The 27,719-nt window shown below is 37.7% G+C and overlaps 1 protein-coding gene across 1 annotated transcript in view; it reads left to right on the plus strand.

The window, feature by feature from the left end:
- Positions 1-26,992, plus strand: part of ADPRHL1 (ADP-ribosylhydrolase like 1) — a 64,931-nt gene extending 37,939 nt beyond the window's left edge. The window contains exons 4-7 of the mRNA XM_044670504.1: positions 6,911-7,051; positions 16,102-16,229; positions 18,042-18,174; positions 26,064-26,992. Of these exons, the coding sequence (XP_044526439.1) occupies positions 6,911-7,051; positions 16,102-16,229; positions 18,042-18,174; positions 26,064-26,221 (560 nt within the window). The 3' untranslated portion in view covers positions 26,222-26,992. The remainder of the gene's footprint in view (positions 1-6,910; positions 7,052-16,101; positions 16,230-18,041; positions 18,175-26,063) is intronic.
- The last annotated feature ends 727 nt before the right edge of the window (positions 26,993-27,719 follow it).

Below are 27,719 nucleotides of genomic sequence, written 5' to 3' on the forward strand. Positions count from 1 at the left end.
AAGTGTATAGTGCCCTTAATAAAAGGAAAGAAATCCTACTTTCTAAAGGAAGCCTTGGCCAATCCCTCTTAATTCTAGTATGGTTCCTCTGTTGGTTATTTCCTCTTTACCCTCTATATAGCTTGTTTCTACTTAGTTCTTTGTGTGTTATCTCCCTCACAAGGTGGTGGGATCCTTGAGAGCAGGGGCAACCTTCTCCCTTTCTTCACCTCTTCATTGCTTAGCCTAGGACCTGGCACATAGTAGGCGATAAAAAAAATGCTTATTGATTGACTAGTGCCTATTATGTGCCAATTGTAAACTATATTTCTGTTCTGTATTTAGCAAATTTGCCTTCCATAGGCCATACCAACAGACATCAATAGTTCAGCAGATCTATGTTCCCATCTGTCCAAAAGTACAAATCATACTCTAGTCATGCATTTTCCATCTTATGAGACTCATTCATAGCCTCCCTTAAATTCCTCCTAGGAACTCTAGTCCAACTATCAATAATATGGAATTAGGTCTTGATCAAAGATACGTGTAAAACCCAGTGGAATCGGCTGGGGGGCTAGGGGAGGTTTGGGGGACAGGGAAAGAACATGAAATATGTAACTATGGGAAAATATTCAAAATAAAAATTTAAAAATAAATTCCTCCTAGGAGAGCTCCCCAGTGTGCTTGGGGGTTTAATTTGGGTCTTTTAATCATCCTGTTATTGTCATCTAAAAGTTTTATTTTTCCAAAGCAACTGGACAATATCTATCCAATTAAATTACTTTTCCCAACTGATAAGAATCTCTCTCGAAGAATGATGATCCCAATAGAGCATGAGCGCTTTTTGTATTCCTTTTCTCTAAAAAATTTGTTGTTGTTGTCGAGTTGTTTCAGTTTGTGTCCAACTATTTGTGATCCCAATTGGAATTTTCTTGGCAAGCTACTCAAATAGCTTGCTATTTCTTTCTCCAGTTCATTTTACAGATTAAGAAACTGAGGCAAACAAGGTTAAGTGACTTGTCACACAGCTAGTAAGTGTCTGAGATCAGATCTGAACTCAGGTCTTTCTGATTCCGGGTCCAACATTCTTCTATCCATTGTGCCAACCAGCTGCCAAAAATACTTATTGAAATTGAATTGTTTACATGTATAACCCAGATCATATTACTTACTATCTCTGAGATGCGGGGGAGAAGGGAGGGAGACAATCTAAATCTTATAATTTTGGAAAATGCATGGTGAAAATTGTTATTATGTATAATTGGGGGGGAAATCCTTGAATTAAAAAAAGAAAGAAAAATCAAATTGTTGTTATTCAGTCATTTTTTTTAGTCATCATGACCCCATTTTGGATTTTCTTTGCAAAGATTCTAGAGTGGTTTGCCATTTCCTTTTCCAGCTCCTTTGACAAAAGAGGAAACTGAGGCAAACAGATTTAAGTGACTTTCCTAGGGCTGACCAGTTAGTAAGTGTTTGAAGCCAGATTTAAACTCAGGAAGATGAGTCTCTTACTGCAAGCTTGGCACACTACCCTCTGTGCCACCTAGCAAAATAAATGCTTATTGGATAGAATTATAATTATGTTTCTAAGGGAAATGCACCAATAGTATTAAGAACTGACTTCATACATTATTAATGGGCAGAGAATAAAACATTTACTGAAAGAATCATTTAAATTGGTCTAGACCTCTAGGATATTTCTTATGAGTTCCAATCTGGCTATTTATTAATCTTTGCATATTATCAAAGGCCAAAGATGCAGGTCTGATTCCTTCATGGACATTAACTTCTCTATGATCCATGACTATTGACTAATCCTGGAGATTAGTCCATAGTTTTCTTTCTCTATTTTGGGTCTCTCTGATTTAGAAATCAGTGCCATATTTGTGTCATAAAACGAATTTGGTAGAACTCCTTTGCTTATCAAATAGTTTGTGTAGCATTGGGATTAGTCATTCTTTAAATGTCTGATAGAATTCACTTTTGAATCTATCTAGCCCTGGGGAGTTCCTTGTTGGTTTGTTCAATTTCTTTTTCTGAGATGGGATTATTTAAGTATTCTATTTCCTTTTTTGTTAATCTAGGCATTTTTATATTTTTGTAAATATTCATCCATTTCACCTAGATTATCATATTTATTGCCATATAATTGGGCATAGTAGCTCTTAATAATTGTCTTAATTTCCTCTTTTTTAAAAAACATTTATTAATATTTATTTTTTAGAAATGTTAACATGGTTACATAATTCATGCTCTTACTTTTCCCTTCACCCCTCCCCCAGCTCCCCCCCTCCCCCCGTGGCTGATGTGTATTTCCTTAATTTCTTCTTTATTAGAGGTGAGATTGCCCTTTTAATTTTTTTTTAAACCCTTGTACTTCGGTGTATTGTCTCATAGGTGGAAGATTGGTAAGGGTGGGCGATGGGGGTCAAGTGACTTGCCCAGGGTCACACAGCTGGGAAGTGGCTGAGGCCGGGTTTGAACCTAGGACCTCCTGTCTCTAGGCCTGACTCTCACTCCACTGAGCTACCCAGCTGCCCCGACCCTTTTAGTTTTTGATACTATTAATTGATTCTCTTCTTTCTTTTTTAATTAGATTTACCAGTACTTTTCAAAGTACCAGCTCCTAGTCAGTTCAAAAGTTCTTTTACTTTCAATTTTATTCATTTCTCCTTTAATTTTTAGGATTTCCAATTTAGTTTTTTTCTGGGGATTTTTAATTTGTTCTCTTTCTAATTTTGTAAGTTGCAAGCCCAATTTATTGATCTCCTCCCTCTCTATTTTGTTGGTAAAGGCACATAGAGAAATAAATTTTCCCCCTAAGTACTGCTTTGGCTATACTATTGACTAATCCTGACACCATCCACTGTCTTCTTAATATAGAAGGCCAGTGATAAATTTGGGTGAATCTGTTGCCCCTCTTGGCAAAACAATTCAAAACACTTGCCCCTGAAGAGAAGTGGGCATCTGTATGAACAGAATACTGAAACTTCAGGATGGGAAGGGACCACAGAGGTCATGTAGTTTTGTACTCGAACCTGAGCAGAAATGCTTTTTTCCACATTTTGACCATGTAGTCATTCAGTTTCTGCTTGAAAACCTCTTGTGTCAGGGAACTCACTACTTCCTCAAATAATTCATTCCATTTTTTTTGGGGGGGGGGTCACCTATAATTGCTGGAAAGTTCTTTCCCAGATATAATCTATTCCATTGGTTCCATTAGCCCATTGCTCTTAGTTCTAACTGAGCACGTAGGTGGTGCAGCAGACACTGGGCTAGATTGAAGTCAGAAAGACCCGAGAGCAAATCTGACCTTGGACGCTTCCTAGCTGTGTGACCATAGACAAGTTGTCTAACCCCAGTTGCCTAGCCTTTACCAATCTCCTGCCTCGGAACCAACACTTAGTATTCATTCTAAGGCATAAGGGAAGGGTTGAAAAAAATCCCAAGAAATAAATAAGTAAATGGAATGTATGTGAACACCCAGCAAATAAGGCTGTAATCCATCAGTCTGCTCTTTCTTGATTGCTCCATTAAATTTCTCTCGTTGTTGTTTAGTCATGTCCAACTCTTCCTGACCCCATTCGGGGTTTTCTTGGCAGAGACACCGGAGTGGTTTGCCATTTCCCTGTCCAGCTCATTTTACAGATGATGAAACTGAGGCAAACAGGGTTCAGTGACTTGCCACATAGCTAGTAAGTGTCTGAGGCCAAATTTTCTGACTTCGGGCCCAGCACTCTATCTTCTGTTCCAACTCACTGCCAGAAATACTTATTGAAATTGAATTGTTGGTGTTCAGTCATTGTTCAGTCTTATCTAACACCTTATGATTCCATTTGGGGTTTTCTTGGCAAAGATACTGGAGTAGTTTGCCTTTTCCTTCCCTAGCTTATTTTACAGATGAGGAAACCGAGGCAAATAGGGTTAAGTGACTTACTTATTGTCAATAATGTCCCCCCTTTTTTTGTTTTTAAATCTCTTTGGAATATAGATCTAGAAGTGGTCTATATCTGGGTCAAAGGTTATGATACATAGTGTTATAGCCTTTGGGGCATAATCTCAAATTGCTCTCCAAAATGGTTGGATCAATTCAGAACTCCACCAACAGTACACTGGTGAAAGATAATACATTTCAAATTATTTATTTATTTTTAAAAACTATTTTTGATACATTTTCTTTTTCTCCCCTCTTTCCTCCCCCTTCCCAGAGCCGACAAACAATTCCACTGGGTTGTACAAATGTTGTCACTTGATACCTATCTCCATATTATTCATTTTTGCAATAGAGCAAAAAATAATACTTTTTAAAGCATATTTTCATGAATTCAGACTTTCTTGCTATTTCTAGTCATTCTCCTGTTCTCTCCACATAGATCTGATGGAGAGTAAGACTTTTCTCAGTCCAAATGACTTCAATGCAGAGAATTTTATTTTTATCATTCCTTATTAATGCTTCATAAGTTTGATGGGTTTTGTGTAAGCACACATTTACATGAGTTTTAATCCCAACAGATGGAGGGAAAAAATTGACCTCACCAACTGTGACCCAGCATTTAGCCGAAGAAAGTTAGAAGAAAAAAAGACTAGAGCACTACATCTAAGAGAGAAACTCTATTAGAACAAGGAAACATTTGTGAAGTTCCTGATTTGTGAACAGGAACTTGTCCAAATCAAAAATGATAAATTTAATAGAAGTTGGATTCACACAGGGCAATATATATAGATATCTATAGATCTCTCTCCTCTCTCTGTCTCTGTCTCTTTCTCTCTCTCCATATATATATATATATATATATATATATATATATTTATATATTTATGTGTATGTATTTATACACGCACACATATATGGTAGCATCCCACCTTAAAGCCTAATTTACCAACCCAAATGGCTGTTCACATTAAATCAGATGTAAGAGAATCAACCCATTCTATATATTTATAGTTTCTGGCTTTTCACCATATTTATTAATGAGAATTTGAATAAAGCCATTATACATTGCAGTTGGTCTTATTAAACCAATGTGCAGAAGGTAGCATATATGTAAAGTAATGGTCCTTGTTCCATCAACAGGACAGATTTCTAAACACTTATCTGGCTGCATGTAAGAGCACTGTTCTAAGCACTGGGGGAGAGACAGAATCAAATACTAATAATAGCTAACATTAATAATAATGCTTACTATGTGCCAGGCACTGTGTTAAGCACTTTACAATGATTATTTAATCCTCAAAACAGCACTGGGAGGCAGGTACATTTATTATTCTAACTTTACAGATGAGGAAACTGAGGCAGTCAGAGGTTCCATGACTTGCCCAGAGCTCCATAGCTAGTAAGTAAGGCTGGATTTGAACTCAGGTTTTCCTGACTCCAGGACTACTGCTCTCTCCACTGTTCCAACTAAAGCAGGATCTCTGCCTGTAAAGGGATATAATTTTGGTATATAACATATGTAATATATAATTTGGTAAGAGAGATTTGCCAAATACACAGGCAATGTGAATGGATATGGATTTAAGCTTGAGACATGTGTGAGAGATGCAAACCAAATGTAAATATAAAGTCTTGGAGGGGAAGGATCTTTTTGGGCAGGCTATGGGACAAGGAGCCAGGACAAGTCCATTATAGCAGGGGTATTTGATATGGTCCCTGAGGGATGGGCAGGATTTCAAAGTCTCATAGAGTCTCAGGGTTTGAAGGGATCTTAGAGGACATCCAGTCCAGTCTGTGACTAGCCAAGAATCCCCTCAGCGGTAGGTAAAGTATCTCAAGGACAAGGATCAGCTGAGGCTTAAAGGTAGGACATAAATGGGAGGGCAAGTACACCAGTCTACCTAGAGTAGAGTCAATCATGTGGTGGAAAGTATTGGGAAATAAAGGTGGAAGGCAACATCTATTCTGAATCTAAGAGGAGTAGCCCAGGGAGCATCTGCCCACTACATGAAAAATCCTCATGTTTCTTTAGACATCCCCTATTTAGGGATGCTTCTCCATGACAAAATATACTCTCTTCTCATCTCTCTCTCTTTGAATTTCTTGTTTCCTTCAAGATTTAGCTCAAACAGAAAGAACACTATCCACATCCAGACAAAGAACTGTGGGAGCAGAAACACAGAAAAAAAGCAACTGATTGATCACATGGGTCGATAGGAATATAATTGGGGATATTGACTCTAAGTGGTCACTCTAATGCAAATATTAATAATATGGAAATAGGGCTTGATCAATGATACATGTAAAACCCAGTGGAATTGCTCATTGGCTATGGGAAGGGTGGGAGGAGGAGAGGGAAAGAACATAAATCATGTAACTTGGAAAATATTCTAAATTAATTAATTAAACTTAAAAAAATTTAGCTCAAACACCATCTTCTATAAGTTGTTTCCTGATCCTCCCACTTGTATTAATGTCTTCCCTGCCAGAACCAACTTGTCTCTTCTTTGTATATATTTTATTTATACTTATATGTGTATATGTTGTTTCCTCCATGAGAATGTAAGCCTCTTGAGGCCAGGGACTGTTTCACTATTGCCTTTGTATCTCCAGCACCTGTCATTTTTTTTTCGGTCTATTCATTGTATCCCACTCTTTATGAACCCATTTGGAGTTTTCTAAGCAGAGATATTGGAGTAGTTGGCCATTTCCTTCACCAACTCATTTTACAGATGAGGAAACTGAGGTAAACAGGGTTAAATGTAACCCAGGATTACATTTCTAGGGACTGATTTGGATATAGGTCTTGCTAATTCCAGACCTAACCCTGTTGCACCTAGCTGCCCCTATCCCATATTTAATAAATGTGTCTTGGCCAACTTGGTTAAATAAGCTCAGAGATGTCCAAAAGAAAGTGCCATTTAGTTATGATTTCCTAATTAGATGCCAAAGTGGTCACTCTTTCTTCTTCCCACTGCTGTTCTTTCCTACGTCTAGGTTTCCTGGGCTCCCTCTGCACAGCTCTCTTTGTTTCTTATGCCATCCAAGGAAAACCCCTCGTGCAGTGGGGGAGAGATATGATGAAGGTGGTACCCATGGCTGAAGAATTCTGTAAAAAAACAATTCGGCACATGGCGGGTAAGAATAATCTATTTTTCTGGTGTATTGTTGTTGGAGGGTGATAGCCATAATTCACATTGTGCTAGGCAAGACATGACTTTGGCCACTCTTCTGGAGGTTTATGTTCCATTTTGGATTGAACTGAGATACTACAAGTTGTTCAACTGTTAACAAAAGGAGATTTGCTTAGCAGACAGCAGAAGGATATTGGAGGAGAATATATACATTGCAAATACCCCAGATTGATTGGGAGGAACAAAGCTCCCCTGCCTCTGAGTTATCCATCTTCTGCCAAGCATCAGACAGAGCACTGAAGCTGTTTTGTATGTGGGTGATCAGGAAGTGATGACAAGAGTCTGAGTCATTAGTTCCTCTGATCCAATCAAGTTTCAAAGATGATTTCAATACTTTTTATTTTTTAAGCCTTTACCTCCCATCTTAGAATCAATACAATGGATTGGTTCCAAGGCAGAAGAGTGGTAAGGGCTGTGCCATTCGGGTTAAGTGACTTGCCCAGGTTCACACAGCTAGGAAATGTCTGAGGACAGATTCGAACCCAGGACCTCTCATCTCTAGGACTGGCTCTCAATCCAAAGAGTCTTTGTTTATGGAAAAACTGTATTTCAATGGATTTGCTACATCTTCATATAAAATTACAGGTCAGCCTTCATTTAATAAATTGACCTAATTTCCATATACTTAAGATGAAGTATTAAGATTGGCAAGTCTTATTGATGTTTATTTTAAATTATTTTTTTCCCGAGTGGTTATTTTTTCCCCCTTTTAATGGTCCTTTTCATATGACTCATGCTGTATTCTACCATGAAGTAGGAGCCTAGAGAATTTCCTGAGGTCCTTGTTAGTACTGTGTTCATGCGATTCCTCTTCTCTGTCTCCATAGCTGTGGGTAGATTTCCCTAATGTCCAGTTTAACATGTCATCATATCATGGAGGTGATTCTGTGTTCTCCGGAGTCCTCTACAAGATCTGGTCCTACCACACTGAATTGGCTTCAAGTACAGCCAATGATGGAGTGGGTATTTGTTGTCTAAGGACCACCCTAGTTAAATATCTAGGGGAGTATTGCCATAAGTTTAGCCAAATGATATTTTTTTCAGTTATAGCAACTCATGAAGATTAGTTCATAAGGAGTAGAAGGGTCACAATATGCATTGGTGGAATGAGTATACACTCTGACTAAATCACAAGATTTATTTTAAATGTTGAAGTCCAGAATAGTGTTAATATGGAGACGTGACTAAATTTCAAAGGAAGTATATTTGTTTGTGTATCATATAAATATATACAAAAAAAGAGAGATAGGGAAGGAGGGAAATAGAGAGAAAGAGAAAGGGAAAGGAAAGGGATGAGAGATGGAAAGATAGAAGGAAAGATATAAATCAGAGAGAAAAAAGGAGAAAGGGAAGGAATGGAGGAGATGGAAGGAGAAATGGAGGAAAAGAGAAAAAACAGGAAGGAAGGGAGAAAAGAGGGAAGAAGAGAAAGAGGGAAAGGGGAAAGAAGAAGAGGAGAGAACATGATTCTTTTCGTAAATGTACATATATATTGTAGTGTCTGCAAAAGGGATGAAGAATTAACAAATTTGCTGATTACTTTTGTGTTTGTACTTAAAGTTAATTAAGTGAGAAATTTTGTTTGAATTTTGGCCTTTGCTAAGTAACAAATGCATTTTGGTTTCTAATTATATAACTAGTTAAAAGAAAAAATGACCATATTTATCTTTAATGCTAATGAAGTACCCCTTAGTTTGATTAATTCAGTGCATCTCAACAAGTATTCATTAAGTTTCTCCTCTTCCTTGTAATATTTGTCCCATCACTTTTTTTAAAACCCTTACTTTCCATCTTAGAATCAATATTGTATTTTGGTTCCAAGGCAGAAGAGTTGTATGGGCTAGGCAATGGGGATTAAGTAATTTGCCCAAGTCACATAGCTAGAAAGTATCTGAGGTCAAATTTGAACCCAGGACTTCCTGTCTCTGGACCTGGCTCCCAATCCACTGAGCTACCTAATTACCCTGTGTTCTATCACTTCTAAATCTCTTCTCTTTTAATCTTATTTTGCTGTATCAGGAGTCCCTTCTTAAGTGGCCTCTGCTTTTAAAAAAAAACATTAAAAATGAAAAAAAAAACCAATCAGTCTTGGACTCTTGATTTTCTGATACGTATTTGGAATTCTGAAGAACCTGTCTCTCGCCCAACAGTGGCTTATGCTTTTCACCACTATTTATCTCTTCAAGTACCACAAGGCACAGCTGCCAAAATACCTGACCTTATTTGTTAATAAGAATCAAGGACTGGTAGTTCCACCCTCACTCAATATGTTATTCCTTCTGCCCAACATCAGAGAGCACTCAGTTAGAAGACTGAGTCCGCCCTGGTGTTGTTGTTCAGTTGTGTCTGACTCTTTGAGACCCCGTGGACCATGGCATACCAGACCCTTCTATCTGCCATTATCTCTTGAAGTCTGTCCAAGTTTATGTTCATTGTTCCCATAACAATCTATCCATGTCATCCCCTTCTTTTGCCTTCATTCTTTCCCTGTTTTCTCATCATATGGTCAAAATATTTAAGCTTCAGTAGCAGATACTCATGTAATTCTTTAAAGTTTGTGGAAAACTTTACATATGTCATCTAATTTGATCTTCGTAACAACTCTATGAAATACATGCTATTATTATCCCTATTTTGTAGAAGAAATTGAGAAAGGTTAAGCATCTTGCCAGTGGTCAGTCACCCAACTACAAAGTGCATGAGACAGGATTCAAAATCAGATCTTTCCATCTCGAAGACTGGGATTCTATCCATTATATCACTTAGCTGCATCACCCAGATGCTCTGCTTCTCAGAAACTGACTACTTCTATCTGTTGGCTGCTTTTGTGAGTGTCAGTGTTTTTCTCATAAGACTTGGATTGGTCTCTTGGCTCAACCCCCACCCATCAGGAAAATTCTTCTGTCTTCCTTTGATGCTGCATTTTCATTCACTCAAGCTAACATACTTTGATGGAGTTGACTGCATAAGTTAGTTATGTTTAATTGATTATTCATGCTCCTAGAAGCAAAAGCAATAAAATTAAATATACTAAAACAGTGACTTCTCCCAAATCCAGAAAGCCCTTAACCAACATATTGGTGCTTCCCAAACCCATAATGTCTAAAGACACAGTTTAAGTGCTTGAGGTTCAGTTCACTTCTTTTTGTCAATTTTTCCCACCATGCAAGAATCCCCAAAACTGTTCTATCCATTTGAGGCAGCCAGGACTTGTGGCACCAGTTCCTCTTTCTGCCACCTCTTCTTTCTTGCTACTCTGTTGACTGATTGGGTTCTAGAAGGAGGCAGTTTGGTATAGTGGGAAATGTAGAGGCTCTAGGATTAGATGAACTATGTGTTCAACCTTGTGTGCCTTTAATACTATGTGTATAACTTTGGGAGATAATAATAGCATTTGGGGCAGCGTAGTGGCTCAGTGGATTGAGAGCTATGCCTAAAGATGAGAAGTCCTAGGCTCAAATCTGGCCTCTGACACTTTCTACTTGTGTGACCTTGGGCAAGACACTTAACCCCCTTTGCCTACCCCTTACCATTCTTCTGCCTTGGAACTAATACACAGTATTGATTATAAGTGTTTGAAATAAATAAATAGTATTTATATACATCTTTAAGATTTACAAAATACTCCTTTACATGTATTATCTCATTTGATCCTCACAACAACTCTTGGCAATTAGTGCTAGCACTATTATTTTGCACATTTTTTAGATTTGGGAACTTTGAATTCTGAGTCTCCTATTAATTTTTTATATGGCCTTGGATGAGTGGCTTAACAACTCTGTTTCTCACTTTTTCAACCTGAAAAAATGGCATCAGAGAAGCAATCCAATCTTGGGTTATAATAAAGGATAATGATGGCAAAAAGAGCTTATTGCAAATTTGAAATGCTAAGGATGCTAGTAGATGGCAAAGTAAATTTCGCTACAGAATTCTCACCCCCTCCACACACATATTTCTAGTTTGACTTTTTTAAAGAGATGTAATGTACTTAAGTACTTGCTGTTATCTTCAGTTTATTTTCCAAGTCTGCTCCCACTTGGTAGAGTGACCTTAGAATAGATACTTAAGCATTTCTGAGAAAGTGTTTTAGATGATTAACCAGGCTAAATGAGACTTCCTGTCTCTGATTCGTAAGCCTGCTATTAGTGGATTCACAACTAATCTCACACTTACTATCTCTATTACACTGATGAAAACACGTTGCAAAACTTTTGAGCAAAGATATACTAATGCTTCTATTTTCAAAATTCAGCCAAGCAGTTCTGAAGTCATGTTTTTCTCCTCTTTTCCTTCTTACCCCCTTTTCTTCTTTTTTCCCTTTATTTTTTCTACTTTTTTTCTTAGTAGATACAGATAACAATCACATTTTATGAATACAATATGATCACATTAAAATATGCAAGCAACTCTGAATTTATTAACCTAGTATTTATAAATAGTTCTGGCATACCAATACTGCCCCAGTTGAGAAGGGTTCAAGGAACTCCATCTCTCATAGTCATAGATTTTATTCCAATTTTATTCCAGTTCCATTTATTCCAATCTCCTCATTTTACAGATGAGAAACCGAGGTTCAGAGGTTAACGTAGTTTGGCCAACTGCACACATTAAAGAGTCGGAGGCAAAATTTGAATTTGAGTCCTCCCAATCTGCAACTGATGCTTTCCCATGGGTTTCTAGTGTACCAGGTGCCAAAAGCCACTGTTGGCTCTGCCTCTCTACAGTCTGGAACTACCACTCTTCTCAGCCCATTCCTTCATAGTTCCATCTTCCTTGGCAACATCAAGGTGAGGGAGGAAGGAAGGACTTTTATTGCTGTGCTTCTTCCCAAGTTCCTTAGCCTTTGTCCATTCTCCCTCCCTTTCGGGATCCTCATTCCAGCTCCTCAATCCCCAATCCTACCCCATCACAGATCTCTATCTTCGGTCCTTACTCTACCTCCCCATTTTCACTTTCCCATATCCATCCAGCTCCATGCCCCACCACCTCTCTCATTTTCCAGCTTTTTAAACTGACTCTTCGATCCTCCTTCTCAACTCCTGAACCCCTATCCACCTTAAGCTCTCTCCTCCATCAAATCCTAGCTCCCACTGACTTATAGAGGAATATGGAGGGGACTTGGGTAACTCCTCAATGGCAGGGGCTGTCTTGCCTTTCTTCTCCAGCACTTGACATAGTGCCTGGGACCTGGAATGCAATTAATAAATGTTTATCGACTTATACTGCAGTTTAGGACTCAATATATGTTTCCAGAGAAAAGTCTATGGTACTATTAGTGCAATATATTTCTGGTGCTTAAATTTTTAAACTCTTTTTTAAATTCTTACCTTCCATCTTAGAATCAATACTTTGCATTTTTTTACATTAAAAAACTAAGTTTAATGCAGGTAATATGATTCATAAAGAATTGAACAGGCATTTGACACATTGAGCTGTTTTTGGTCTGGTGTGTTCCAAAATCAATTCAAGGGACAATTCAAACACTTGCATGGCTGCTTACACACTGAGAGGTCAAAAAGCAAGATTCCTCCTGCCATCGGGACTTTACTAAAACACACACATACCAGACCCCTCAATCAGTGCATCTGATAGGGAGCTTTGCTTCAAAGATGAATGTTTTCATGGATTTAGGCTGAACGAATTAAAAAAGAAATGAAAATCTGAAAAACTAATTTGTATAACTAGTGCAATAGAATTTTTAGCAGGCAGTAAAAATGAAGTCGATGTACTTAAAGCTATAATTTTTGGCTATCATGTAATCCATTTCTAAAAATAGTTTTGCTTAACTAGTTTATTCAACCACATTAAAAATAAGTTTTTAAATTAAATTAAATTACATTTATAAAGAGTTTTTTGCAGAGAAGCAAACTTTAAAAAAATTCAAAGAGCAAGTTTTCTACAACCGTAATTTTCCCCTTACGTTTGTCACATGATATGTATATTTCCTTACAACCTGACCTAAAGACTAGGCTTAGAAAAGAATGGTAAGGGCTAGGCAATGGGAAGTAAGTGACTTGTTCAGGGTCACACAGCTAGAAAGTGTCTGAGGCTAGATTTGAATCCAAGACTTCCCATCTCTAAGCTTGGCTCTCTATCTACTGATCCACCTAGCTACCTTCATGCTTAATGGTTTAAGTTTTTCTAGGCTAGGGGCAACTAGGTGGACATTTTCTAGCTGTGTGACACTGGGCAAGTCACTTAAACTCAACTGCCTAATTCTTACTACTCTTCTACCTTGGAACTAATACTTAGTATCAGAGAAGGTAACGGTTACTTTTCATTAAAAAAAGTTTTTTTTCTAGGCTAACCTAGGAGTCTAACTACCATTTGGTGCCATTATATATTATTATTATTATTATTATTATTATTATTATTATTATTATTACTTATTTATAAGATTTGTCATTTCTTCAATGAAGGTATACACCCCTTTATGTCCTCAGCAAAACATTGTCTTTATGACTAAATATCAATTGAATTTAGTCAATATATATATTATGTGCTAGGTGCCAGGATACAACTAAGAAAATAGTTGTTGTCCATGAGGAGTTTTTATTCTGTTGAGAGACTATCATGTGGACACTGATAAATAAAAAAGCAATTTGGACAAGGAGAAAGCAATCACTCAGGGCGGGGATCAGAGAAGACTTCTGGGAGGAGCTAGCCACTAAAACTGGAAGAGCGAAACCCAATAGAGGCTTTTCAATGCCATTATCAAGAATATTAAAATCGTTATTAATATTTTAAAATTCCACAGCACTTTAAGGTTTGCCAACCACCACTGTAAGTATATTATCTTATTTAATCCTGACAGCCTGATGAGACCAAAATATTATCACCATTTTGCAGGTGAAGAAACTGAGATTTGTACAAGTAATTTATCTGTGGTAGTCTGAAAACTAGCAAACATCAGAAATAAGATTGTAATCCATGTCTCCCTGAATGACATCAGAAATAAGATTGAAATCCATATCTCTTTGAATTCTATGACCAGTATTTTCTCAGTTCCACCATATTGTTTCATCAAATATTGATCACCTCATGACCAATCTTATGATTACCCCTCTGCAGTTATCTAGACATGGCTAACAGACCATTGCTGGGTCCATACTTGATGACTTTCCAGTTTGATAGATCCCATTAGAATTAGAGTAAAGTTATTATCATTATTATTATTGTCATTGATAGTAGTGCTACAGTGGATAGAGTGTTGGGCGTAGAGTCAAGAAGACTCACTTTCTTTAGTTCAAATCCAGTCTCAGACACTCTTACTCTCTTGTTCCTATTTGCCTCAGTCTCCTCATCTATAAAATGACCTGGAGAAGGAAATGAAAAACCACTCTAGAATCTTTGCCAACAAAATCCCAAATGGGGTCATGAAGAATTGGATGTAACTGAAAAAAAGGCTGAACAACAATAAGAAGCATATAGTTATAATTATTTACATAGCATTTTATACAACAAAGAGCTGTAACATATGTGACTTTATTTAGTTCTCTCAATACCAAACTGTATGAAGTAACTAGTACAAATCTCAATATCCTGTTCTAGATGAGGAACTGAATCCTAGATTAAGGATCTTGCCCAAGATCATAGAACCTAAATAAGGAACGGAGCGAAGGTTCAGTCCTAGGTCTTCTCTTTCCAAATCTAATGGTTTTTTTCCTCACCCAACCATGATGTCTCTTGGGAACTGTGCTTATTGTTTTGAAAAAGCAGAATTGTGACTATATTCCTTTCAACAAACATCTATTTAAGTATCTACTATGTGCAGAACATTATACTGAGTGCCAAAAAGGGGTCAGATAGAAATAAATTTATTAGGTTGTTTGATAGAGGAGAGCAAGCTGGAAAGAAAAAAGAAAGGAGGTGTGGCTCCCTTTCCTCTACCAAATAACCTAATAAATTGTTTAAAACTTTCAGATTTTGAGATTTGTTCTCAGGAACAATGCTAGCCTCTTGGGTCTTATAATCTCAAACGAAATAAGTTCTATATATACATGAATAACTATAATACAAAACGGAACATGAGTGTGTGAGAGGCTTAAACAAGGTTACATGAGGACTGAAGGGACAAGATCATTTTCAATTGGCAAGAACCGGAGGATGCTGCCTTTGAACTGGAGCTTGAAAGATGGATAGAATTTCATGGGGCACAGAAGGGGGCAACAGAGAGGATGAAGAAAGCGTTTCAAGGATGGAGAGCAAAATGAGCAAAGAAGAGGGAGAGAGTGGCAAGTGTAGTAAGGGTTGGCATACTTTAGTCCTCTCACAGTCTGATTTTGTATGGCCCCACCTAAAAATGGTTTTTATCTTTTTAAATAAAATTTTATTGTATTTTTAAAAGTAAAAACCATTCTTAGTGGTGCATTTGGTCTTTGGGTAGTAGTTTGCCTAACCCTTACCGCTCTTTTGCCTTGGAGCCAATACATAGTATTGATTCTAAGATGGAATGCAGGGATTTAAAAAAAAGAAGATTAATATGATATAAAAACAAGAAGTATTGATGTTTTTTAAATGTAGAGGGGGAAAAGGGCTGGGGTGAGAAGAGGCAATGATGAGCAGGAATTAGGATCCTCGAATGAATCCTCAGATTCTTCTCAAGTGAGAAGCAGGTAAAAGCAAAATCTAAGAGACTGAGAAAATAAAATAAGGGTTTCCCTCTCTTCCTCACCTTCTTCAGGTTGTTGAGTCAGAATTTTGAAGCTAGAAGACCAATAAGGAAGCTCTTGTAATAGTCCAGTCAGGTAGTAACAAATAGCTACATCAGAGTGTCCATGGTGGGAGTGGAGGGGAAGGGATGGAGGCAAGAGGTATTGCAAAGTGTGAATCCATGAGATTTGGCAAATGATTGTCCTGGCAGGTATAGAAGAGGTAAGAACCAAAGACAACACCACAAAGCTATTCTTAGGACTCCTTTAGTGAACCAGAATGAATATTACAAGGACTCCTCTGCCAAGATTGAATATCACTGCTGATTTCCTTTACATTTAGAGTACCAGGAGCACTGGTTTTACTTTGAAGCCAAGTGGCAGTTTTATTTGGAGGAGAGAAAAATTGCTGAAGACCAAGATAATAAAGCCATTTTTCCTGATCGCTATGATGCAGAAGAAAGAGACAAGGTAAACTTAATGATTCTCCTTTAGAAAAAAAACCTTCTTCATGGCATTCTAGAAAGAATTCCTGAAGTTTCACCCTGTGGTTTTCAGGGAATAGATTGTTAGCCTGGGTAAAGGGTTCAAGGATGAGAATTCTGGCTGTTTGTCTTCTAACAACACTTTAGGTCCCAGACAAATCCCCCTCTCCCACAAACAAACAAACAAACAAACAAACAAACTAGGAAGTCAAATATTTTAAATGCACACTTGTACTCTACAAAATGTTTATTTCCTCTTATGGTTTTAATATAGTTTTATTCAACATGAATTATTTCCAAAACAAAAGACCCTGGATAGTCAAACTCTACTTCAAGTGTAGTTGTACTATCCCAGCAGTCCTTCTAGCTACCTTTTCCTTGTTTTTTAAAATCTGGACAATAACCACAGATTCAGATCACTCAGTTGTTATTGTTTAGTCATTTCATTCATGTCAGACTTTTTGTGACTCCTTTTAGGGTTTTCTTGGCAAAGACAGGAATAATTTGCCATTTCCTTCTCCCACTCATTTTACAGATGAGGAAACTGAGCCAAACAGGGTTAAATGACTTGCCCAGGGTCACACAGTCATTAAGTGTCTGAGGCCAGATTTGAAGTTGGGGAGATGAGTTTTCCTGACTCCAAGCCCAGCATTTTATCCATTGAACCTCCTAGCTGCCCAGATTACTCAATCAATAATCAGGAAGATGATAAATTGTCTGCTGTGAACATTGCACCGCACTGGCAAGTCAGGAAACCTAAATTTTAGTCCTAGCTTCTTCCAGTATCATCATCTATTACCTTTTCTGCCCTTTGGTCAGAGCCATAACTCTGAGTTGGGGAATGAGTGCTTTGCCCCATGGTACTAAATTTAGCGGGTGCTGATAGAATTTGCAGTCCTTCAGCTGTGTAGAGACAACTGAGCTTAGCACCTAGTTAGTGAGAATAATTAGGTAAAATAGGAAGCTACCAGAAGATGGAGTGGAATAAACTCCTTTCCTAACTTACTCTGCCTTAATCATCACTAACTATCCCTTAATGGAAGTCTTGTTTCCCACTGCTTTCCCAAGGACACAATTCCTGGTATTTGCCCGGAAGCAAAAATTCCCAAATACGGTTCTGCCCTTGAGTTTCCATCTGTAATTTGTGGATGTTACATCTATGTGCCATCCAAGAGATGCTATGAGGATAAAAATATGGTATCTCTGAGTTAGGAAAGAATTAAGAATCTGTAGGAATAAAATGATCTAGAATCTAGGAATAAAAAAATTTTCTAGAGGATAAAGAATTGGCCTCAAAGCCAGGATGACCTGGTTCTAAGTTCTGCCCCCAACGTTTATTGGCTTTGCATCCCTCTCTAAGTCACTTAACTTCTCAGTTAAGTTTCAGAAAACATTCCATCTTGCATTAATAAAGGGAATTTCCTTGCTAAGAATTCCTTATTATCAGTAAAAAATACGGGTCTAGTCCCTTTCCTAATAAAATCACAGGCTGATGTAGGAGAGGAAGGTGGTACTGCTATGACTGCATTTCATGAATGCCGCGATGAAATCAAATTGATTTTATTATTTTGTTAAAGTTATGGCATCATCCACGTTGTTTTTACCAGCTGAGTTTTCCCCAGCTATTCAATGCTGATCATGAGTCAAACACTATGGACATACCCAACTATGACTTTCCGAAAGATGCCAAGTTCACATTTAGAGTTAATTTAAAAAACGAACAAACCAGAATAAAAACTATTAAAGCTTTTTCATGATTTTTTAAAGTTCAAATAACCAATATTAGTCATTTCATCAGACTTACAGAAAATGGAGTTCGGAAGGTCGAGGCGGAAGAAGGGGCCACGATGCACCAATGATTGCTTACGATGCTCTTCTGGGAGCAGGTGACAACTGGACAGAGCTCTGTAACCGGGCCATGTTTCATGGAGGTCAGTTTCTCCTTCTTTATATTTGGGGGTTTGGGTGCCTTGTGATATTTTAAGACTCTCTAGTTCTAAGCTTCCCAATGGCCAGTGCCTTTTTTCCTACTTGTCAAGAAATTTCCTTCTGGGGGCAGCTAGATGGCTCAGTGGATAGAGATACAGCCTTGGAGATGGGAGGTCCTGGATTCTAATCTAGTCTCAGACACTTCTTAGCTATGCAATCCTGCACTTAACCCCAGTTGCCTATCCCTTACCACTCTTCTGCCTTAGAACCAATGCACAGTATTGATTCTAAGATGGAAGGTAAGGGTTTAAAAAAATAATAATAATATGGTATACCCATCTGAAAGTAGTATGTAACATCTCACATCTGTAGCACTCATCCTTTTCTTTTTAAAATGAACAAAAATCTAGTTTCTCTCCATCCCATCCCTGACCTCACTTGGAAAAAAAAAAAAGAAAGAAAAGCAAGACAAATTTCTTTGTAACAAATGCGCAGTCAAGCAAAACAAATTTCCTGAATGAGTGTTATTCTGTATCCTTAACCCATCCCCTCTGTGCAAAGGACAGCATATTTCATTGTTGGTTGTCCAGGGGATCATGAATGGTCATTGAGCTGCTCATAGCTCTTACAGCTGTATTTTCATAGTGCTATTATTAGTGTATAAAGTAATGGATAGATGACACAGTAAATAGAGAACTAGACCTAAAATTGAAAAGACCAGAATTCAAATTCAGCCTCAGATACTTCCTAATTATAATAATATTGACTAGTCACAATAAATAAACACTTACTAGTCACAAATAATAGCACTACCTCCCAAGGTTATTGAGAGGATCAAATAAGAATATTTTTGTAAAAGCTCTTAGCACAGTGCCTGACACAAAGAAGTTGCTTAATAAATAATAAATTAATTAATAAATGTCTCCCTCCCCCCTGGTTCAACTCTTTTCATTCTTCATCTTAGATTGTGCAAAGATAAATTCTAAATGAATAGATGACCTCAATGTAAAAGGTCACATCATAAGCAAATTAGAGAAACATGGGGGGGAAAAAATCACCAGTCAGATCAAAGAAGAGAAGAAATGGTCATGATCCAATAAGGAATAGAAAGGATCACAGAGGATAAAATAGATTATTTTGATTAAATACTATTAAAATTTTTTGCACAAATAAATCTAATAAAGCTAAAATGAAAAAAGAAAAATAACTGGAAGATTACTTGCTGCAAATTTCTCTGATAAGGTTTCATTTCTAAGATATGTAAGGAATTAATTGAAATTCATAAGACTAAGAGCCATTTCCCATTTGTTAAATGACCTAAAGACACGAGCAAGCAGTTCTCAAGGGAAGAAACCCAGGCTAACTAGAGTCATAATGAAACAAAAGTTCCATATTAGGACTAATTAGAAAAATGTAAATGAAAGCAATTCTTTGAATCCACTCGTACCCATCAGAGTGGCAAAGATGACAAAAAAGGAAAATGGTAAATGTGGGAGGGCTATGGGAAAACAGACACACCAGGAGTGGACCTATGAATGTGTACAACTATTGTAGAAAGCAATTTGGATTTATACATAAAAAGTGCACTACATACACTAAACAGTGACTGACCTTTGACAAGGGTGTACTACTGCTAGATTGCTGCCTAAAAGGAACCAACTAAAAAAGAAAAAAGTTCTTTATGGATGATTTTTTAAAATTTATAGCAATATAATTATAGCACTATAAAAAAAAAACAGCTGTAAGAACTACAAACAATACAACCATTCAGGATTCCAGAGGACCAATAATAAATTTTACTTATTTTGTGGTACCTAAAAAAACCCCTGGAAAACGAGAGAGATACCTGTATCAATTAAGGAATGGCTAAATGAGTTGAATATGAATGTCATGGAATAATATTGTACTGGGAGAAATAGGCAATACTATTGTAGTGAGAGAAAAGAAATAGATTATTTCATTTTTAAATTTCTTTTATTTATTTATTTTACTGATTACATGTAATAAATTTTCACATAAGTTTTCCAAATTTATAGGATCCAAATTGTTTCCCTCCCTCCCTTCTTCCCCTCTCCCATAGCTAGCAAGCAATTGAGTCTGAGTTATACCTGTATTATCATGTAAAACACAAGAATCAGATTATCTCCAAAAGACTTGGAAAGACATATGAACTGATGCAAAGTGAACTGAGCTGACCAAATGAACAATTTATGTTAATAAATATTCCAATATAATTGGTTTCCTTTGTAATCTTGAGTATTTTATTATTTGCTTTTAAAAATATTCTGAAAAGGGAGACTTTGGCTTCACCAGATTGCCAAAGGGCTCAAAAAATGATGAAGAACCCTTACCCTAGAGCCCCTTTCTCCACTCTTCTCCCAGAGTCACTAATCTCAGCGACCCACATTTCTACCCAATACAACCCATACTGCCAAAGGTTTGAGGAGCTAGATTCATCAAATGCACTTCAAATATGTTCCTTCCTTTCCTGCCCATTTCCCATCTTTGAAAATATTTCTTGACTCTGCCCTAAATAATCTTCCTTTATACAAATGATTCCTTTGACTCTAGCCTTCATGCATCTGACTCCCAATCTCCAGCTCCAGCTCCATATCTTTTCCCAATGCTCCTTGATCAGTGTTTGCAAATGACTACTAGACATATCTGTGCTTGCAGCTGAGTCCTGGACTGCTCTATCTGGATACCATGCTGGCATCTCAAACTCAATATTTATATCCCTCCATTAAAACCTGTTCTTCTAGGGCAGCTAAGTAACTCAGTGGATTGAGAGCCAGGTCTAGAGATGGGAAGTCCTGGGTTCAAATGTGGCCTCAGATACTTCCTAGCTGTGTGACCCTGGGTAAGTCACTTAACCCCATTCCCTAGCCTTTACCATTCTTCTGTCTTGGAACCAATACACAATATTGATTATAAGACAGAAGGGAAGGGTTATTAAGGGAGAAACCCTGCTTTTCTTTGTAATTTTGTTATTATTTTTTTAAATCTTTGCCTTCTGTTTTAGTATTAATTCTAAAACAGAAGAGCATCAAGGGTTAGGCAATTAGGGTTAAGTGACTTGCCCAGGGTTAAAAAACTGGGAAGTATCTGAAGTCAGATTTGAACCCACGTCCTCTCGATTCCGGGCTTGGTGCTCAATCCACTGTGCTGCCTAGTTGCCCTTCTTCATAACTTTTTTAGCCCGCACCGTTGGTCTAATGCACAAACACAAAGGCATCCAAGACCGGCCATACCTGTGTTTAGAAAGGAATTGATGGTTCTATAAAAAGCCACACAGAACACAGCAAAACAGCTAAAATGTCTGGGAACAAGGGAATAACAAATTAAGCGTGGTGATTTAACCTGCCAGGATACTAAGGAACTCTTTAAAAAAATAAGTATGTAGTTGCTATCCATATAGATATGAAATCACATTAAATGAAAAACAGAACTTGCAAAAATATGGGTGCGCTGACTACCAATATGGCAGGAGGCTCCACCATGATAGACTTAGCTACTCTCAGCAATGGCTCTCCTCCTCCAGAGAAAGAACTGTTGGAGTCAGAATGTAGATCAAAGCATAAGTTGTTCACTTTAGTTTATTTGGGTGTTAGGGTTTTATATGATTATCCTCTTACAAAAATGACCAATATGGAAACATGTTTTGCATGGCATAACCCAGATCGAATTGCTTGACATCTCTGGGAAGGGGGAGGAAAGGAAGAGAGAGAACCAGACAGTTTGGATCATATAACTTTAGAAAACCTATATGGAAATTTGTTATTAGATATAATATATAAATAATATTAATTATTTAATATAAGTAATACAAAATAGATTTATAATAGAAAAAAATGTGGGTCTATCCTTAGTGTCCCAAAAGTCTTAGTGTGATTAAGATGCATATTCTGCAAAATAAGGAGACTATTTGGAGCAAAGTAAATCATTACGTCCTGTTCCTTATTCGGTCTCCTTTGGTATTGTTGGTTTCAAATAATTAGAGACACCAAAGGCAGGCATGTCTTCTTACATAGCTTCATACTAACTTCTTTTCTCCAGTTTGAGTAGGAAAAAAAATCAAATGTACTATTTTTTGTTCTCATTTCTTACCTCCTGTGCTTGCAGCATCTCTAAAAGAGAAAGGCAAGTGCTAGGCAGAGTTAAGTGACTTACCCAAAATCACACATTGGCTCCTCGGATCTATTATGTGGGAGCAGGTGGGAAATCATCATGAGTGCTAACTACAGCAAGATTTATTCAGTTGAGTTGACTTAGGCCAATAGCTCAACTTTTGTTGGTGTCACCTATTACAATAATACTTGTCCTTCATCCAGGTGAATGGTATACAAAGTCAGGAAAAGATTATTATTTTTTTAGATTCTCATAAGATTTAAATTTTTTAATTTTATTTTCAAATTTATTTTAAAATATTTTTCCATGGTTACATGATTCATGTTCTCTCCCATCTTCTCTCCCCTTCCTGGAGTTGACAAGCAATTCCACTGGGTTATACATGGGTTATCACTTGATACCTATTTCCATATTATTCATTTTTGTAGTAATCTTTTAAAATCGAAACCCCAAATCCTATACCCATATAAATACATGTTTTTCTTCAGTGTTTCTATTCCCACAGTTCTTTCTCTAGAGGTGGAGAGCATTCCTTTTCATAAGTCCCTCAGGATTGTCCTGGATCATTGCATTGCTATTAGTAGCAAAGTCAATTACATTTGATTGAGAAAAGATTATATTAAGACCTTTGAGCTTCCTTCTATAATTCCAAAATGCTCTGATTCTCTGAAATTAGTTGAGTTTGTTGTTCTTAAAGGTATTGTCAACACAGGTGCAATCAATAATATATCACAGTGACTCATGTAACCATGGAAAAATATTCTTAATTAATAAATTAAAAATAATCTATCATGGTTCCCCCAAGAGGAAGAGAGAAATTATAAACCCCTTTTAATATTATGCTTCTTGAAGGGGCAGCTAGTTGGCTCAGTGATTTGAGAGATGAGAGGTTCTTGGTTTGAACTTAGACACTTCCTAGTTGTATGACCCTGGGCAAGTCACTTAACCCCCATTGCCTAGCCCTTATTGCTCTTCTGCTTTGGAACCAATTTGGTATTAATTCTAAGTCAGAAGGTAAGGGCTTAAAAAAATTGTGCTTTTGACATCTGGTCTGTTGTATAATAGGTTGAGAGTAGATGAAGAAGTGCATAACTCAAAATCACAGTTAAAATGAAATTGAATTATGAAATTGAATAAAATCCCTAGAGCAGTTAGGTGGTACAGTAGATAGAGTTTAAGGTCTAGAGTCAGGAAGACTCATCTTCTTGAATTTAAATCTAACCTCAGATTCTTATTAGCTGGGTGACCCTGGGCAAGTCCCTTAACCCTGTTTGCCTCAGTTTCCTTATCTGTAAAATGACCTGGAGAAGAAAATGACAAACCACTCCAGTATCTTTGCCAAGAAAACCCCAAAAGGGGTCATGAAGTCAGAAATACCTAGTCACCTAAACCTCAACAACACAGAATCTCTTTCTGAGATCTAGATAAGAATTCTAGATATGGTCTGCAGAGCAAAATGCTTCATCATAAGAGATTTTAAAACTGCTTAAGAGAAGCTACCTGCTTTTTTAAAAGAAAAATAGAAGACAGGAGAAAGGAGAAGAGGGGAGAATAAGGGAGAAGAAGAGAGAAGAGGAAAGGAGGAGTTCTATGAGGGATTAAGTCATTAAATTGTAACGACTGAAATTTATGTAGCACTTTACAGTTTGCAAGGCAATTTATATACATTTCTCATTTAAGACTCACAACATCCTGTGAGTTATAGGTGGTTATTAATCCACTTTATAGAGGAGGAAACTGAGGTTCAGACAAGTTAAATGACCTGCTCTGGGTCTCACACCTAGTAAGTGTCAGGAGCAGGATTTAACCCCTGCTCTTTCTGACTACAATTCCAGCACTCTCTCTACTGAGAATTTGCCCCATATCAATGGGGTAGGCAAAGGGAACTATAGTAACCAGATGAAGGCAGGTTGATGATGTATAGAGAGGAGGATGGGGCAGGGAAAAATGTAATCAGAAAAAAATTAGCCACAAAGGAATTATCTCATAAGAGAACTGAATGAAAGGAATCTGAGGAGTGAAAAACTTTGGGATTGGGAGATATTTTTATAGAAATAGAAAAGGCGGATACAAAGTGAAGTGAGCAGAACCAGGAAGACAATGTATACAGTAATGATATTATACAACGGTCAGTTGTGAAGGACTAAGCCATTAGCAGCAAAACAAATCTCAAAGATAACCACAAGGGATGCATGATGAAAATACTCTCCATAGGCAAAGAAGGAATTGCTGGAGATCAAAGCATGCCGTATTCCATTGTATTTCCTTCATGAGATTTCTATTATATGTGTGATACATGTCTTCAATCATGACATAGGCAATATGGAAATAGGTATTACATGAAAATACAGGAATGACCTATATCAGACTATTCACTGCTCAGGGAGGTGGGAAAAGTAGAAGAGAAAGTCTGAATTCTAAAATGTCAGAAAATGATTGTCAAAAATTGTTTCTACATGTAACTGAAAAAAATTGTTTAAATGGAAGAAAAAAAGGAATAGAAACAGTGAATAATCCCAGTAGCTTTGTCTCCTAGTTAATCCTGGAGAAAAATTTAGCTGGAGAATAGAAGAAGCTTGCTAGTGGTTCAAGTGGAAGATGATTAGAAGGAGGTGTTGACATCGGTCAAAGAAGAGATGAAAAGGGAAAAGAGATATGAGAATAAGAAGCTAAATCTGGCATGTTCCCAAATATGGCAGAAACTGCCAGACAGAATCCAGAGGAGCTTGGAGAGCCTGAAAGAATAGTTTATTCCCAAGAAGGAAACACAATACACACTGGTTTTGCTCAGCCTGATCCCACCCCTCTAATATTACTCCTAAGGCAAATGCATTGGTGCACCATCACACACCTCCTGTAACAGGACCCACCCAGCTCCCAGTGACTCTTTTAACAAGCCACTCTACAGCCAAAGATCAAAATATAAATGGAAATTCCCCTGGAAGAAGAAATGTTTAGCCTTAAAGTTGCACTAAGTTGGCAAAGATTGCTAGCAGATCCTATACGGAGAGTAGTTTTTGATGAGGTGGGGGCACTGGGCACCTGGAAGTGAATTGGGTAGGGCTAGAAATGGGAGGGTAAACATTGCCGATTTCACAATCCTGGCAAGGGGCTATTCTGTGTTGTAATTCTCTTGGGTAATTTGCCAAGTCAACTGAGCCCATGTCCAAGGTTTTAACTTGGGAAGTCCTTCCCATTGCAAGTTAGCCTTTCCTGCTATCCCTAGCAGCTAATTTGTTGTTCATTCATGTGTGGCTCTTCTTGACCCAATGGACCATACTGTCCATGGGGTTTTCTTGGCAAAGGTCCTGGAGTGATTTGCCATTTCCTTCTCCAATGATTCAAGGCAAATAGAGGTTAAGGGACTTACCCAGGGTCACAGAGCATATGTCTAAAGGTGGTTTGAACTCAAGTCTTTCTGACTCCAGGTCTAGGGCTCCATCTATTGAGTCACCTGCTTGACCCCCCAGTGGCTAATGCCATCCCTCAAAATTTTTATTTATATAGTTTATACCTGTGTTCATTTGATCTTCCTTAAGGGCAGAGATTCTCATTTCAGTCTATGTATTTTCTCCACCTAGTGCAGTAGTACCTGGTACATAATAAGTACTTTATAATCAGTTGTGGAGTAATCGATTGATAGACAAATCTATTTCCTTTTCTGTAAAAAATGATGGGAGGTAGGTGGGAAGCAATGAGCGCCAATTTCCCATCCAGCTTTGGTTTCCTCTCAGGCTAAGCATTCTCTTGTTTCCTGTTTCAGGTGAGAGTGGAGCCACTGGGTCTATCGCTGGCTGTTTGTATGGCTTGCTCTATGGCCTGAACAATATTCCCAAAGGCTTGTACCAGGACCTGGAACACAAGGAGAAGCTTGAGAATTTGGGCGAAGCACTTTACCGCATATCCTCAGAAGAAAAGTAAAGCAGTTTTTGCCACTTTCCCTTTCTGTAGAGACTCTTTCCAAGTCCTATGGGTAAACCCTTAGTTTTCATAGTGCAGGCTAAATGAGCTTTTCTTTAGGTAATAATGTATGTGTGCAGTCTTCAGCTAGCAAAGAGATCAACGCATAATTGGCCACAGCAAGCACTGCCCCACAGCCCGATTTCAAGGATTTTCCAACAACTTAATTGCTGTGTGAAATACATTTTTGTCCTGTGAGAATATCTTCCTTTTAAATGAGCTGATCCAAAACCATTTGACGGTGGCAATTATATATAATTTGCCCCACTTGAACCTCCAAAGAAACCAATCAACTCCCGGACAACTGTGTATTTTATTTGTACTGCAAAACTAATGCTCTCTGCTCAGTTATTTCAACAAAGCTAACGTCAATGGCTATCCTCAGAAATGTCTCCTAGACACTGTACGTTTCTTCCATCACCACCATTGGCTTTGCCTATTTAAATGTGTATTTTTATGAATCACACACAAGCAAATTGAATGCTCTCCAATATTCACGGATAAAATATCGATCCTTTCTTGGTGTGATGATGCTTTTGTATTATTGCTGGAGATGTTTCTGTGATGGGGAAAACATTTTCTGAAACCTTGTGCACTCAGGACGCAGCCGGGTGACATTGTGTTTAACCTTTTCAGCCTGTGTTTTTAATCACACTAGATCTTCTCGAACAAACTCTTTTTTAAGCAACTTCCTAAGCAAACTAGGAAATAAATGACTCGTGTTGCTCACAAGCATCATTCTCTTTTTCCTTGGTCTGGGCTTGTCACGTGTGATGAGGTCAGCATGAGAATCTGCAGTCTAGGTCTTCTGCAGCTTTTCCCCATTCAGGCTCACTGATCCGGAAGTGATGTCTTCCCCGTGACTGAGATTTCTCTTTCTGAGAGACCCAAAAAAGAAAGCAGTTGCTCCCTTGCTAAAAATAACTGTGTTCTGGACAACTTAAAAGGAAGGGAAAAAAGTAGCATCTGGTGTGAATAAAACAAGCAAAAGACAGTTTCATGTTTAACGCTACATACGCTTTGGCTCCGTCTCCCCTTTGCAGCTTGGCTGAGTACTTTCTTGTTTCTTTTTATGTACTCTGTGTATGTTATCTAAAAGTCCCTGCCCCACAGAATACAGTCCAATGGAAATTCCAAATAGAATAGAATAGAAACTTTAAGCTGGGATCTGTATACAGATGGCTACTATCTCTAGTTAATACAGGGCAGGAACAGACAGTACTGGCTAATTCATTCATTGAGCACCCAAGATTCTCCAGGCACTACTCCTACTTTCAAATGGCTTCCAGTCCAATACCACAAGGCAATCCTACACATAGGCTAGATTTTTCTGTGTATGAGATTGTTTTCTTGGGAGAAGTGACCTTTACTCATAGTTTTCCCTTTGAGTTTTATTTTATGTCAATAGACTAATGAAGAGAGATGTTGATTAATTATGATAGGAGGATTCAAGATCACC

This window comes from Gracilinanus agilis, chromosome 3 (genome assembly GCF_016433145.1).
Source record: "Gracilinanus agilis isolate LMUSP501 chromosome 3, AgileGrace, whole genome shotgun sequence".
Lineage (NCBI taxonomy): Eukaryota > Metazoa > Chordata > Mammalia > Didelphimorphia > Didelphidae > Gracilinanus > Gracilinanus agilis.